We start from the raw sequence: 15734 nt of genomic DNA, 5'->3' as shown, positions 1-15734 counted from the left end.
AGCCAAGAGGGCATGGATAATATTATCTCTGAGCTATTCATCAAATACAACAGATAGTGTTCATTTCTGCTCATTGTAGTAAACATTGAGAAGTAGAATCAACACATTATTTAAAATAGTATGCAAACTTCTACATTCAATGATTAACTTTTGATTTAGCAGAAAAGAGAGAAGGGGTTTTGCATGATAGACATTGTGAAGATCCATTACTACTGTTTAGCTGTCTCTACCTCAGATAAAGGGAGGGTACCTTCAGTCATACTTAATACAGCAATAATGAATAAATAAAGTGGTGGCAGGCACCCTTGAAATACAGTTTTGTGTAGCCAGAGGAAGGATGAGAAAGGCATAGCATGCACCTTCTGTTGTTCAGAAGGTTCAATCATTGCTGAGCAGCTGGGAAAGTCAATTGTGAATTGTGTAGATGAAAGGAAATGAAAAAGTACTGCACAGGGAAATTAAGGATATGCATTTTGCTCAAAAGGAGGATGATTTGTGGACTCTGAGGGCAAACACCATGTTATTTTACTTTAAATCACGTAAATTTCTCTGTGCCTTTACATAAGTTAAAGGAAAGTGATTACAAAATCCTGTGGGGTCTCCATCACTGGCCAAGTGAATGAATGAACATTCCTCATTCTGATCTACATTCTGATTTGTGGCTAGCCAGTTAATTGAGAATCATATTTGTTCTTAAATGAACACTATATTCTGAGACAATGCGATTGATATTTAGATTTAAGGTTTGGTAAAGCACATTTGACTTGAAGGTATTCTTTTTCTTGCTTTCAGTTGTGATTGCAAATATACATTTTCCAAAAAAATGGGTTGATAATGCAGATCCAAATTTATTTGTCATTTGTTGATGCACAAAATTATCAAAATATTAGATTCTGTGAACTGCCATGCTTATTGTACATTCCTTGTTTATTGTACATTCAATTTAGCCTATCAGCTGTTGTGTTTAACTTTTTTTTCAGGTGTGAAGCGATTGTCCATGGCTGAATTAAATGAGCTTTTGGAGGAAATTGAGACTGCAATAAAAGACTATTCAGAGGAGCTGATTCAACAGCTAGCTTTACGTGATGAGTTGGAGTTTGAAAAAGAGGTGAAAAACAGCTTCATCTCCATACTCATTGAGGTGCAAAACAAACAGAAAGAGCACAGGGAAACAATGAAGAAAAAAAAGAAACAGAAGAATGGAAGCCCACAAAATGGAAAGCAAGAGAAAAGTCACATGCCAGGAACGGTGAGTCATGGCTAGACCAGCAGAGGAACAAGTCTCCTGGTATTATCTGTGATTAATTTGTATGGAGATTATTCAAAAAAAATTAAACCAAACACTATTTTGCAGAGTTTGAGTCAATCCTTATTCAGTTTGTTTGTGGAAGAAATGCTATTGAGGGGCAAAATTACAGAGGGGTGCTGATTTAATCAATCAGCATTATGAAGAAGCATGGCTTTATTGTGGCATGTTGTGGAACAATATTCTGTGGTGAAAGGACTGTCCCTTGAGATGAGGATGGGGGGCAGGGGGGAAAGCAGTAATTTAAAATTTCATGGCTGTAAAACTGATCTAGTCACGGGAGTATGAGCTTGTCCTATTAGTTGACTGAAGGCTGTCAGAGATGCACTTTCAGATATTGCCTCCAACAGATTAATAATGAGAGCAGGGGATAGAAATATAACTATGCATTTTTTGATATTGCTTTTATCCAGTACTCTCATTACTTCAGCTCCCATTTAATGTTGCAACACAAATTATTTTTAGAGTGTGCAGCTCTCACACAATATCATTTGTGTTGTCAGATTCATTACCTTTAATGTTTTGGAAAAAAAAAACAGGCTGACAGTTAAGGAGAGGAAAGTTTATTTGCAGGATCAAACTCAAAACAAAAGATTTTATTCGTTATGTTCAGGGAATACGCAGCTACTTCTAATGGATGCCATGCCACATTGTGCAGAATTCTTTCTATTTACACTGCATGACAATGAAGTTGTCTGTGAATAGATTTATTCATTCTGAATCATTTAAAGTCTAATTATAAAATCTCATTTTCTTGCAGTGGACTTTCCTCCATGTTATTATACAGATTAGCATTACAGAATCTGTACAGGCCTTTTGTTACAACTTCATTGAAGACTAACAGAGGAAAACCAACACCCAAATACAATTTTCTCCCTCTGAGCAAATTCAGTAAGATTAGCATGTCAAAGGAATTAGCACCATATGCTGGAGAAACTGGAAGGTTTATTTTGAAGGAGGAGAGATAATTTCATAACAGTAGACCTGTGCATGTGAACACTACTACATCCCTACATCAAAGTGAGGGTTGGGGGATTAACCTATAGTTCTTTCCTATCTTTCAAGTGAAAAAGCTTCTAAATTGATTTGTAATTATGCCTTGTAGCTGTGCTACTTACTAGAGAGATTTTAAAATTTGTATTTTAGAGACAGAATTCCATTATCTAAATTCCTTGATATACATTGTCCCTGTGCAGTATTTCTGTCTGGTTTGACATTATCGAAAATGACTTATCAATGGCAGCATCTTTGCCTATTAACTTGTCAAATTCCAAATAGCTGCCTTTTACATCTTTATAAAACACAAGAGCAGTTTACATCATCAATATGGTAAGTAGATCTCTTTTGCCCACTGTTGCTCTTATTTTTCACGTCATCTTCATGACTTGGAGTGCTGCTGTTTTGACTGTCAAACCTACAGGGAGAGAGCTGACAAAATTCACTTGACCAAGGCCAGCAGGTTTGAACGACTGCACTTCTTGGAGATAAATTTGAGACTTTAATTGAAGATTTCAGCTTCAATAAGCTGATTTGTTTTATTTATTCATCTATTAACTTTAGCAAAGCAAGGATGAGAAATAAATTTCTTTGAGTTTTCAAGTAATTTATAATTAGGAAATTTATTTTTTTTGTTTTAATTGCCAAGCTGCTTGTCCATCCTTCAGAAATGGATAGCAATAACTTTGATACATGACTTTCTTTCCTGTGATTTCCAATATCAAGAACAAGATGTAAGATCCTGTCATCAAATATAGTTTACAAATCCCTAGTTTATCTGTGTGAGATTAACTTCAAAGACACAAATATTTTTAACCAATAGGTATGAGAGGAATAAAAAAAATACTGCTGAGAAGAGATGAAAATTGTTGTTACTTCCGTTTATTCCTTTATCCCATAAGACCCTAACAAACATACATCACTACTTTTCCTTTGTGGTGGATCGGAATTTGCTATTCAATCATTGTTAGGCACCCTAGGCCCCCTGTTATTTGTCATATATATTAATTTGGATGAGAATGTAGGTGGCATGACTAGTAAGTTTGCAGATGACATCAAAATTGGTGGTGTAGTAGCCAGTGAAGAAGATTGTCTAAGGTTTACAACAGAATCTAGATCAACTGGGAAAGTGGGCCAAGAAATGGTGGATGGAATTTAACTGAAACAAGTGTTAAGTGATGAGTTTTGGGAAGTTAAGCCAAGACAGGACACACATGGTAAATGACAAGGCCCCGAGGAGCGTTGTAGATCAGAGAGACCTAGGGGTACAAGCATATAGTTCCCTGAAAGTGGTGACACGGGTAGACAAGGTGGTGAAGAAGGCATATCTCACATTTGCCTTCATCAGGAAGGGCACTGAGACCAAGAGTTGGAACGTCATGTTAAAGCTGTATGAGATGTTGGTGAGACTGCAGCTGGAATATTATGTGCTGTTCTGGTCGCCAAACTATAGGAAGGATATGATTAAGCTCAAGAGGGTGCAGAAAAGGTTCACAAGGATTTTGTCAGAACTGGAAGGCTTGAGCTATAAGGAGAGACTGGGTTGGCTGGGACTGTTTTCCCTGGAGCGAGGGAGGCTGAGGGGTGACCTGATAGAGGTTTATAAAATTATGAGAGGCATAGATAAGGTGGATGATGACAGTCTTTTTCCCAGTGTAGGAGACTCTAAAATGTTTAAGGTGAAAGGAGAAAGATTTAGAGGGGACCTGAGTGGTTGGTTTTTCCACACAGACGTTGGAGAGTGTATGGAACTAGCTGCCAGAAGTGGGTACATTTTTAACGTTTAAAAGTCATTTGGACAGATTCATTGATAGAAGAGATTGAGGGATATGGCCCTAATGCAGGCAAATGAGACTAGCTCAGGAAGGCAGCTTGGTCGACATAAACGTGTAGGGCCGAAGGGTCTGTTTCTGTGCTCTATAACTCTATGAATAACCTCACCACAGTTATTTGAGGCAAAAGTTTCCTCATGGCAATAAATTCAACTTTGTCCTTGTTGCCTACGTCCATCTTAAAACATACCCAAGCCATAATTCATCCTCAAAAATTACAAATGTAGTGCATTCTAGCATCTGTTACTTAAAGAGTTAAACTTACAGAACATCATAAGACCAGGACTTTTCTATTGGGTCTTTCTGGCTGTGGTTAGTTTTCCCAGAACCTGTGCAAGCAATTCCAGCAGTACCAACTCACTTTGATGGCATTATATTTGAAGGGCACAATTCAATGTCAAAATGGCTTTGTTTATTATAAGAAATTACAATGGTTTGTTACATATTGAAACGTTTCTGAAGAAATGGTAGTTCGGAGGCCAGCAAATTCCATGAAGAATTCCAGGCAATATCTGTTTTACCTTAAAATCATTAAATTATTGTCAATGTTAACTGCAAACAAATATTAGTCTATTTCCTTTCTACCAGCTTTTCGTCAGGCTCTTTTGCTTTGTCTTTCAAATTCTTGTTCACAGCTCTGAAAGTACCCAAGGATAGGATTTAGGGAAAAATAATACTTCAGATGATTTGGATTTTGGTAGTCATGAAGAATTTTGATAAAAGTACAGTATATCTGTATGAAAGTTGAATGTATAAAATATTTATCCCAATACAGTTAATATGTCCTGTTCAGCCATGAGTTGTTTTATTCATTCAGTGCATGTGGTTAGCTGTATAACTCTAAAGTTATGAAAGAAAACAAAAATATGTTGGAAATACTCAGTTATTTGGCCGGCATCTGCGAGAGAAACATAGGTAATATTTTAGTTCAGTAACTTTTCATTGAAATTGAGGTGTTCAGACAAAACAAGTTTCTAGGTTCAGAGAAAGGAGGAGAGGTGGAGTGAAGAAAAGGGACAGTCTTTGGTAGGATGGAATACATGTTTTTATGAATTGTGATCCTTTCATTTATATTACATCAAGTGTTGTAGCATGTTATCTCAGATTTTATCTCTACACAGTTACAAAAACTCCACTTTAAATGAACTACAAGCGCAGATGTTTGGAATTAGTGGAAGGATTTTAACTGAGACATCAGTATGCTAATTATAATTTCTGAAAGACTGACGGTGATGTTTTAAATGTCTGTTAACAGCTATGTTTTATGGTTGGTCTTCATCTTGCATCTTCTTGCTCTTGTCCCCCTGTGTGCTGTCAGTTGTGAGCCTGTGATTTTCATATGCTCTTTCTCTGTCCTTTTTCTGTTTTCTCCTGCTTCAGCGTTTCAGCATGGAGGGACTCTCAAATGTCATTCAGAATGGCTTTCGCCAGACATTTGGAAGCTCAGGTGGTGAGAAACAGGTGCCTTGTATGGTTTATACTTATAATTCCCTTACAGTCACTTCTTTATGTGGTTGCAGTTTGCATCATTTGTGATCGGGTAGATGGTGTACATTTTATAACATTTTTTGTTAAACTAGTGAAACTGTCTTAGATTTGGGCCATTTATTAATATAGCAGAAAGTAGAGAAAATTTTCCTTTTTTCTATATTAACTGACATCAATATTGATTGCAAAGGCAGTCTTTTCCACTAGGGCATACTCATGATGTTGTCTTGATGAGTTTTGCTTTAGTGATTGCTGGCTTTTCCCTTGATTAATCGAAGTTCTTCCGGTGATAGACGATAGCAACCAGCAATTCGTTGGTTGTTTATGAGGAACTAGGTTCAAACATTAATGACCTAAGAATAAATTGTTCAGGATAATAACAAATCTAACATCTTGATTTGGAACTGCATGTTTTATAAATCTTATAAATTTCTTTAAGGGCAACTAAAACATACCAAAGACTATATGAATTGCTTATCAACATTGCTCTCTGGTTGGTAACATTGCTATGAAATGGTGCCACCTATAGGCAAAGAATTTTACATGCCATGAACTACTTGTTCTCTACATAATTGTGATTTAGAGCATTCCTTTATAGTCTAGAAGAGTATAATTAGCAAAATACAAAACTAATAGGACAGAAAACTAGGGTACTGGGCCTCAGTAGTTCTCATTACTGTTTCAGTAAATGTTCCAATCCCATAGAGCTCCACACATAGTAGGGCAAGGGCAGTGGGTCTCAAGTCATGTTTTGTTATAATAGAATGTCACTGCTGATTTTGCTCAGAACCATTTCAATACTGTAGCTGCACCTGAAGCCTGATTGGAAGGATTCAAACAAAGAGTTCCAGGTAGAATAGGCTTGAATTTAGGAGGCTATATCGTTTAAGAGAGGTTGGAGATGGGCCACTAGTGCTCAAGGAAAAGGGTAATGATGGCAAATCTGAAGAACAGTGAAGAGTACTGAGGATAGTAAGCCATTATCAATAAGAACTTACAAAATTGGTACAGGCAACTTCTGCATTACGGCCGTTCAGGTAATGAGCATTCACTCTTTCAGAATTTGCAAATCGCTACCCAGAAATTTGAGATAAGGAATAAAATTCGCACTCTTGGAATTTATGTGAATAAAAGTAAAGAGACAAACAATTTTTTTTAACTTGTGTTTCTTGGTGTATGCGCAAATTGCAGTACAGGCACGGGAAATTGCAATACAGACCGTTACCTAGGAATGCAACACCTAACCCCCATAACACGAGGGTTGCCTGTATTGATATTGTCACTGTACCTTTAACCTTATGATATTTTTAAAGGTTATGCTCTTGGGGAAGGAGAAAAATAATTTACCAATGTGTTCAGATAAAATTGGTCAGCACAAGTTCACTGAGTAATACATTTGTGTTAGTGTGAGATCCATATAGAGCAACAGTATAAATTCCAGCACTAGGAAATAATGGACTCCATAATCTTAAACCATTGACCACTGACCTTCTAGCAAAACTGGTTGATGGATTTAATGGCTGTGTACAAGATAGTGACAGGTTTTGATATTGGAAATTGGGGTTGATGTACTGGGCATAGATTGGAACTATTATTGCACAGAAAGCAACGAATGGGAATAAACAACATCCTTCTCAGGTTGACAGGCTCTGATGTGTGGGCTGCCAGCTATCCATTACCTATATCAACAATCTGGCACAGGGAATGAAATTTCCCAATTAACTGATTCTAACTAAGATTAAAAATTAACCAAGCTTGATACTTATCTGTATCTAATTAGCCTACTGGTGCAACTTTTGCATTTTCAGCCGACAGCATTTCCAACTTGGGGAAACTTTAGTTTATACACAGTTCTTGGACCTCTTACATGATCTGGGGGATGTCTATACTTAAAAAGAATAGTTCTCCTGTTTGGAGGAAGATGATTGGGGGCAGTTTCTGTGGTCCAGCACCAGTTAGGTCCCCAGGGTGCCAGACTAGACTTTCAGCCAATAGTAAAGTAGAGGAACTCAAAGCTTTAACACGGGTTCCACAATATTGTTGCCATCGCTGAGACACGGTTGAAGCATGGGCAGGACTGGCAACTTAGTATCCAAGGGTATACAATTTTCGAGCAACACAGAGGGGGAGTAAAAGGGGGCGAGGTATTGCGCTGTTGGTCAAAAATTGAATTACTTCCGTATTGAGGGAGAATATCCTAGAAGACTCCGCAAACAAGACCACATGAGTAGAGATTAGAAACAAAAAGGGTGTTGTCACTTTGCTGGGGATGTATTACAGACCTCTCAACATTCAAGAGGAGATTGAAGAGCAGATATGTTGGCAGATATCAGAGAGATGCAATAAAAATAGGGTTATTGTACTGGGGGAGCTTAATTTCCCAAAAATTAACTGGGATTGCCTTAGCCCTAAAGGCTCAGAGAGAGTGGAGTTTTGAGGTGTGGCCAGGAAAGTTTTTTGACACTATATAGATAGACCAACAAGGGAAGGAGCATTACTGTACCTGGACTTTGGGGAATGTAGTTGGTTAATTAGGGTGTGTCAGTGGGGGATCATTCTGGGGATATTGACTGTAACTCTGTATATTTTGAAGTGGTTGTGGAAAAGAATAGGGATGGACCAGTAAGAAAGATCTTAAATTGCGGGAAGGCCATTTTCAGTAACTTGAAGGGGGACCTAGCAAAGGTAGACTGGGAGCAGCTACTTGCAGGTAACTTTATATCTACACAGTGGGAAGCAGTTAAAGGAGAAATAACAAGGGTTCAAGGCCAACATATACCTGTAAGGGTATAAGCAGGGATAACAAGTATAGGGAAACCTGCATGTTGAGGGATATTGAGGGCGGGATAAAGACAAAAAGGGAAGCATATGACAAATATAGGGAACTAATGACAGGGAAGGCCTTTCGTGAGTATAAAAAGTGTAGGAAGGAGCTTAAAAAAGAAACTTGGATGGCTAAGAGGAGTCACGAGAAATCACTGGCAGACAGGATTAAGGCGTTCTATAAGTATATTAAGGGCAAGAGAATAACCAGGGGGAAATGTATGGCCCATGATGGACAACGGGAGCAATGTGTGTGTGTGGAGCCAGAAGGTATAGGTGAAATCCTAAATGAATACTTTTCGTCTTTATTCACAAAGGAAACAGATTTTGTAGTTGGAGAATTCAGTGAAGCGGTTGGTGACAGTCTAGTGCAGGTCTCCATAAATAAAGAGAAGTTACTCAATCCCTTGGCAAGCTTAAATATGGATAAATCCCTGGGACCAGATGGGATTTATTCCAGGTTGTTGTGGAAGGCAAGGGAAGAAATTGCTAGGGACATGAGTCTGCAGTTGCTGGAATCTGGGGGAAAAAAGAAAACAAACTCCTGGAGGAAGATCTATTCCTCCAGCAGTTTGTTTTTTTTCCCCAAAAGATTGCATGGACTCACAGTTTTAAATCTTCACTAGACACAAAGTGAGGTACCAAAAGACTGCAGGACAGCAAGTGCTGTCCCCCTTTTCAAGAAAGGCATCAGGGAAAAGCTTGGTATTTATAGACCTGGGAGGTAATGCTCCAACTTTATAAAATCTTGGTCAGACCTCAGCTGGAGTCCTGTGTGCACCAAGGTATAGTAGAATGTGGGTGCAGGGGAGATCCACCAGGATGTTGCCTGGGATGGAAGAGAGAATGGAGAAGCTAGGTCTGTTCTCCCTGGAGCAGAGGAGGTTATGAGGGACATGATTGAGGTATATAAAACTATGAGGGGTATCGATAGACTGCAGGAAACTTTCCCCATAACAGAAGTAGATAAAACTAGGGGACAAAGGTTTAGGGTAAGGGGTGAGAGGGGATATGAGGGACCACCTTCACCCAGTGAGTACCTGGAATGCACAGCCTGAGAGAGTGGTTGACATTGGGTCACTGACAACATTTAAGAAGTGTCTAGATGAGCACCTGAATGACTTTGGTATAGAGAGCTATGGGCAAAGTACAGGGCAATGGGATTAGTATGAATATTAATATTGGCTGGCATGGATGAGTTGGGTCAAATGACCTACTTTCATGATGTACGATTCTATGACTCTATGGAAATTGAGAAGGGCATTCAGATGGGAATTGAGTGGAACTTGAGGGAAAATTATTTGCTGGTTACAGTGGAAAAGATTAATCTAAATAAGCTAGCATGGACCTAATAGACCACATGGCTGTCTCCTGTGTGCCACAACAATCCTATTATTTCTGTTTTTTCATTTCAAATTTGTGCGGACTTCGGTAAATCTAGGAAAACAGTAAAGTTATTGGTTTACAAAATTCTCATTTGAGAGAATGGTTTCTTCTACCTTATTAAATACTTTAATCATTTTAAATAGATCTCCTGTAAAACCTCTGTAATCAAAGGAATACAAGCCTAGCTACCAGATAGCCTTGTAATTTAACCCTTTTAGATCAGGTATTATTTGTACTGCTCTATAAAGCTTGTATAAATCCTCCTAAAGTGCACTATCTAAACTGAATGTAATACTCTGGATGTATCTAAGCTTTATATGTATGATGTGGTCTCCTACTTGAGATCACATGGATGTGGACCTTTTAAAGAAGTGAGTCCTATCCAAGCAGGTTCTGTTGCAGGATTTATAAAGTGCTCTCTTGATCTTCTCCAAGTGGTGGATCGTTCCCCTATGGTGACCCATCCTTTGTTCTTGAATAGAAATGAAATCATCTTTATGATACTGTAGTTAATTAGGACTTCTGTCCACTCCTGTCTTCTAACATTTCAAGTAAATTGCCCGTGTAAACACCTTCAGTGAGTCTGGTGATCAGTTTCCCATGTATAGGGTAAAGTACAGGTGCATCAAAATCTAATTATTCTATTTTACTCACTGTAGTAGCAGGCTGATAGTTCCCAAATGCGTTTAACCAAGAATGCAGACTGTAGATTTACGTTATACATCAACATAATGTATTCCTATCCTAACTACAAGACTGACATGAGCTGACAAATGATAGTTTCTTGGGAACTGATTTTCGCTTGCCCCTGCACCCCCTTCCCCCCCCCCCCCCCACCCAACCATATTACACAGAACTAAATCACTGATTAAAGTGGGATGACTGCTATTCAGTTCTGCTGGTTTTGTTTTAGTTTGACGTATTGCAAGATCATTTGGTGGCTAAATTTTAAATATTTAAGAATTTGAGGCATAATTCCATATGTTTCATTGAAGAATAAATGCACAGCTGTAAATTTTGCACAACTTTTCAGACCAGCTGATCACATCTCCTTGTTCTTTATTTTTATTTTCTGTGTTCCATTTAAATCCCTTCCTCATTTTTCTGTGGTTTGCAGTGTATAGGGATACATCTTATAAGAATACTATCTGTCTGTTGCTTTGCTCTTCAGCTGGAGCAGTAATTGTGATTTATGTTAGCTACTTACCTATGTGATTGAATGATTGATATTTAGCGTTTCTAGCATGTAAATAAAAAGCATGCAATGGTGCAAAGCATTGGACTTTACCAGAATCTACTTGCCTCTCTCCCACCCTCCTACCCCACCCCGGTTTCTTTCCTCCCACTGGTTTTAGCCTGCAGCCAGTGGACATGTACAGATAGTTGGTGAAAATATGGCACTTGTGTTAACAAATATATATTAATCCCACACATAGCAGATCAATATTGTTTATTTTATTCTTTTTGCAACAGTATTTGACTACAGTCATTCCTTATGAGAAGAAGGCTGGACCCCCATCAGTAGAAGATCTTCAAATTTTAACTAAAAGTGAGTAAAGATAATTTTATAAAATGGGGTTCACCCTTGGGCTAGATTTAACTTTTAACACATTAAGGGGAAGATTTGTTAGGTTATTTCCAGTGAATAACAGTGCAACCTCGATATAACAAGCTTGTTATATTAAAGTTTCAATATGTTGGGGGTTTTATCATGTTATATCTCTCTGGGTATATTTTATTTCATTGCAAAATAGAGCACAAATTCTGTCGTCTGCAATTCATAGGTACATTATGTCATTAGGTTTCCTAGCTTTATTATAATGTATTAGATTTACAAAGAGAAATTAATGGAATAAACTGGGCAGAGTCATGGCAAATGGATTGTCTAATGTAGGCATGTGTAGAATCATGAGAATTTGTGCCTCAGGGATCTATACCTCTGAGTCAGTGTCTGCGGATGACATCCAGTGAGAGTCGGTGTGCATGGGACCTGTCCCCCAGGGAGACTTGGTGTGCATCTTTGTATAATTATGTGGGATTTTATGGCTGCAATGTTTCCTGCATGTTCCTGGTGTTCAGCTGCACTCCAGTTATTCCAAGATTACATGAAGGTATAATATTCCCAGCAGAATGTGACAGACCTTCATTTGTCAATACTGAAGAAGGAACAATAGATTCTGGGAAAGAAATGAATGGAGAGAAAGGAGGTTGATGCTGAGGAAAGCTATTGAGACAGTGTGTGCACTTGTGTTTGTAAACATTTGAACATTGGTGAGGTAATTGGACACTGGGGTATGGAGCCATGTGGTAGAAGTGGAAATGACACACAAGAGAAAGATGAGTTCCAAAATTAAGTAAATGTTAGTATTACTTATAATGTGGGTATTAACGTTGTCCTCTGACACCTGTGTTATATTGAGGTTCAATGTATAACCAGAATATTTTATACTCATTATAGTGGTCTACTGTATATTTAATGCTAGATTACTGCATAATGTTCAAGTGCATTCAGTTAAATCAGTGATAACATTTAAAATAACAGATAATCTCCTCTGCAGGAGTATTGCACAACCTAGTATAATGTTAGACATACATCTGGCAGCATTACAGCACAGGACAAGGCCTAAATCCTTGTAAAATTGGCAAGCAAAAAACTGCAATGGAAATGCACAGGAGGTAAGGCAGCATTTGCAGGGAGAGAAACAGAGTTGACATTTTAGGTCAAAATGATCTTTCATTGGAATATCTTTCCTTAGAAGAGAAATCATGGATATACATAGAACAGTACAGCATTGGACGGGCCATTCAGCCCATGATGTTGTGCCGATCTTGATGCCGATTTATACTAAATGTCCTCCTCCTGTTTATCATCCATTTCCCTCCATTCTTTCATATTCATGTGTCAATGTAAAAGCCTCTTAAACTCCACCAAACTTCCTGATTCCACTACTACCTCTGGTAACCCATTCCAGGCACCTGCCACTCCTAAAAGTTAATTTCATTTCTCTCTCCACTTATGTTGCTTGATCCTATTGACTACTTCTAGCTTTTTGATTTTAATTCTAGTTGCAAGAATTTTCAATAACTTTTTACCTAATATTTTAGAGTTACAGGTTCATACAGCACTGAAACAGGTCCTTACATGCCCATGCAGACCATCAAGTACCCTATTTACAGCACTTGGCCTGTAGCCTTCTATGATTTGCCCATTCAGGTGATCGTCTAGATACTTTTTAAATACTATGAGAACACCTGCATCAATACCCACTCAGTCCATGCATTCCAGATTCTAGGCAGCCTCTGGGTGAAAAAGTTCTTGATCCCCTCCAAATCTCTCACTCCTTACCCTAAATGTGTGTCCTCTGGTTTTTGACACATCTGCTATGAGAAAATGTTCCTTCTTGTCTACCCTATCTATGACCCTCATAACTTTGTTATCTGTATCAGGTCCCCCCCTCAGCCCCCTCCACTCCTAGGAAAATAAATCCAGTCTAGCAAAGCTCTGCTCATAACTGAATTGCTCTGTCCTGATGAATCTCCTCTCCACTATACTCTTTCCAGTGTAATTCATCCTTCCCATAATGTGCTGATCAGAACTGTACACAGTACTCCGTGCTGTCTAGCTATAGTATAAAGTTTTACTATAACATACATGCTGTTATATTCTATTCCCAGTTAATAAAGGCAAGTATCCCGTATGGCTTCTTCAGAATCTTTTTGACCTGTTCTGCCCTTTCTGGAAGCTTGGACTTGTACTCCAAGGTCCCTGTGTTCCTCAATATTCCATAGAGCACCATTATTCATCGTGTAGCTTGTCAGTGCTGCCAAAATGCATCACCTCACACTTACCGAGATTAAATTCTCATACTTTTCAGAATGTTAAGGCTTCAACTTCAAGGTCTCTCTGTTCCTCAGTAATCCCTAAGACCTGGTGGTATATGTCTTAACCTTATTACTGCTTCCAAAATGCATCACATTTGTCTGGATTAAACTCCATCTGCCATTTTTCAGCCCATTTCGCCAATCTATCAATATCTTATCTGCAGCCAAGACCATCTTCCACAGTATCAAGAACTCTGCCAATCGTACTGTCATCTCTGAACTTACTGATCTTGCCTCTCACATCCATTTCCAAGTCATTCACCTATATTACAAACAGCAAGAGTCCCAACACTGATCCTTGTGTGACACCAGCAGTCATAGCCATCCAATCACAAAAACCACCGTCTACCGTCACCCTCTGTCTCCTATTGGCAATCCAATTTTGGATCCAGTTTGCCAACTTGCCCTGGATCCCATGGGCCCAAACCTTTTGGACCATTCTCCCATGCGAGACCTTGACAAAGGCTTTATTAGAGTCCATACAGCCCTATCCTCATCATTACATTTTGTTACCTCTTGCATGGACTTAATCAAATTGGTCAGACAGGATCTGCCTTTGGCAAAGCCATGTTGTCTGTCTCTGATTAGTCCCAGCCTTTCCATCTGATCATTAATCCTCTCCCTTAGTATCTTCCCTACCACTGATGTTAGGCTTACAGGTTTATAGTTACCAGGCTTTTCCCTGCTGCCTTCGTTGAAAAGGGAGATGACACTTGCTGTCCTGCAGTCATTTGGTACCTAACGTGTCCAGTGAAGATTTAAAAATCTCAGCCAGAGCCCCAGCAATCTCCTCCCTTGCCTCCCACAACAGCATGGGATATGTCCCATCCGATCCTGGGGTTTTATTCATTTTTAAGCCTGCCAAGGCATCAAGTAACTCTTTATTTATGGAGAACTGCACCAGACTATGAGCTACCCCTTCACTGAATTCTCCAACTACAAAGTCTGTTTCCTTTGTGAATACCAATTAAAAGTATTCATTCAGGACCTCACCTATAACTCTGGCTCCACATGGGCCCTACTTTCTCCCTGGTTATTCTTTTACCCTTAATATATTTATAAGACGCCTTCAGATTTACCTCAATCTTATCTGCTGGTGATTACTTGAGACCCCTCTTTGCCTTCCTAATTCCCATTCGGGCGCCTACTCATATCCAGATTGTTAATCTATATAACGAACAGTAGGGGTGCCAACACAGATTTCCTATGGTAAGCCACTAGTCACAGGCTTCCACTCATAAACACCCTTCACCATCAACATCTTGACTCCAATAACCAAGCCAATTTTGGATCCCATTTTCCAACTTGGATCCTATAGGCTTTAATCTTTTGGATCAGTTTCCCAGGTGGGACCTCACTAAAGTCTATGTAGACCACATTGACCTCATCAATGCATTTGAAATTCAATCAAGTTGGTCAGACAGGATCTTCCCTCACTGATTTATCTTTGATTAATCCCTGCCTTCCCAGTGTTGAATAATCCTGTCCCTAAGAATTCATCAATCACTGGCCTTAGATTCACTAGCTTGTAATTACCTGCCTTATCCCTGCTGCCCTTCTTGAATAAGAGTACCATATTTGCTGTCCTCCATGATGTCTAAACTCTTTCCATGGTTACTCTCTTGCCCGTAATGTACGTAATGCTTTGAAATTTTCCTTGATCATGTCTGCTGGTGATATTTTATGCTCCTTCTTTGCCCTCCTAATTTTTTTTTAAGTACTCCCCTACACTTTCTGTTCTCCTGAAGGGCCTCCCCTGCTTTCTGTTCTCTATTCTTGCCATATGTTTTGTTTCTCTCTTTATCCAACCCTCTTTCTCTTGTCATCCAGGGTTCTTTGGACTTGTTGTCTTTACCCTTCACCCTTATGGGAACACTCTAGCCTTAAACCCTCATTATTTCACTTTTGAATGACTCCCACTTGTCAGGTGTAGACGTACCTGCAAGACCTGCTTCAAAATGGTCTCTCACTGATACTTCAACCACTTGCTCAGCTGAATTTCCTAAGATTAGGTCCCATAT

At 38.9% G+C, this 15734-nt stretch overlaps 1 protein-coding gene across 3 annotated transcripts in view; it reads left to right on the top strand.

The window, feature by feature from the left end:
• LOC127568437 (fasciculation and elongation protein zeta-2-like) overlaps nucleotides 1–15734 on the top strand; it is a 120203-nt gene that overhangs the window by 93795 nt on the left and 10674 nt on the right. For 2 of the 3 annotated variants that reach the window (XM_052012164.1, XM_052012165.1), the window contains exons 5-7: nucleotides 981–1249; nucleotides 5515–5595; nucleotides 11305–11380. In XM_052012164.1, coding sequence (XP_051868124.1) covers nucleotides 981–1249; nucleotides 5515–5595; nucleotides 11305–11380 — 426 coding nt within the window. The remainder of the gene's footprint in view (nucleotides 1–980; nucleotides 1250–5514; nucleotides 5596–11304; nucleotides 11381–15734) is intronic. The other variant, XM_052012166.1, reaches the window with a different exon arrangement.

The sequence above is a fragment of the Pristis pectinata genome, chromosome 3 (genome assembly GCF_009764475.1).
Source record: "Pristis pectinata isolate sPriPec2 chromosome 3, sPriPec2.1.pri, whole genome shotgun sequence".
NCBI lineage: Eukaryota > Metazoa > Chordata > Chondrichthyes > Rhinopristiformes > Pristidae > Pristis > Pristis pectinata.
Note: the sequence above shows the minus strand (reverse complement) of the source record. Positions and strands in the feature narration are given on the sequence as shown.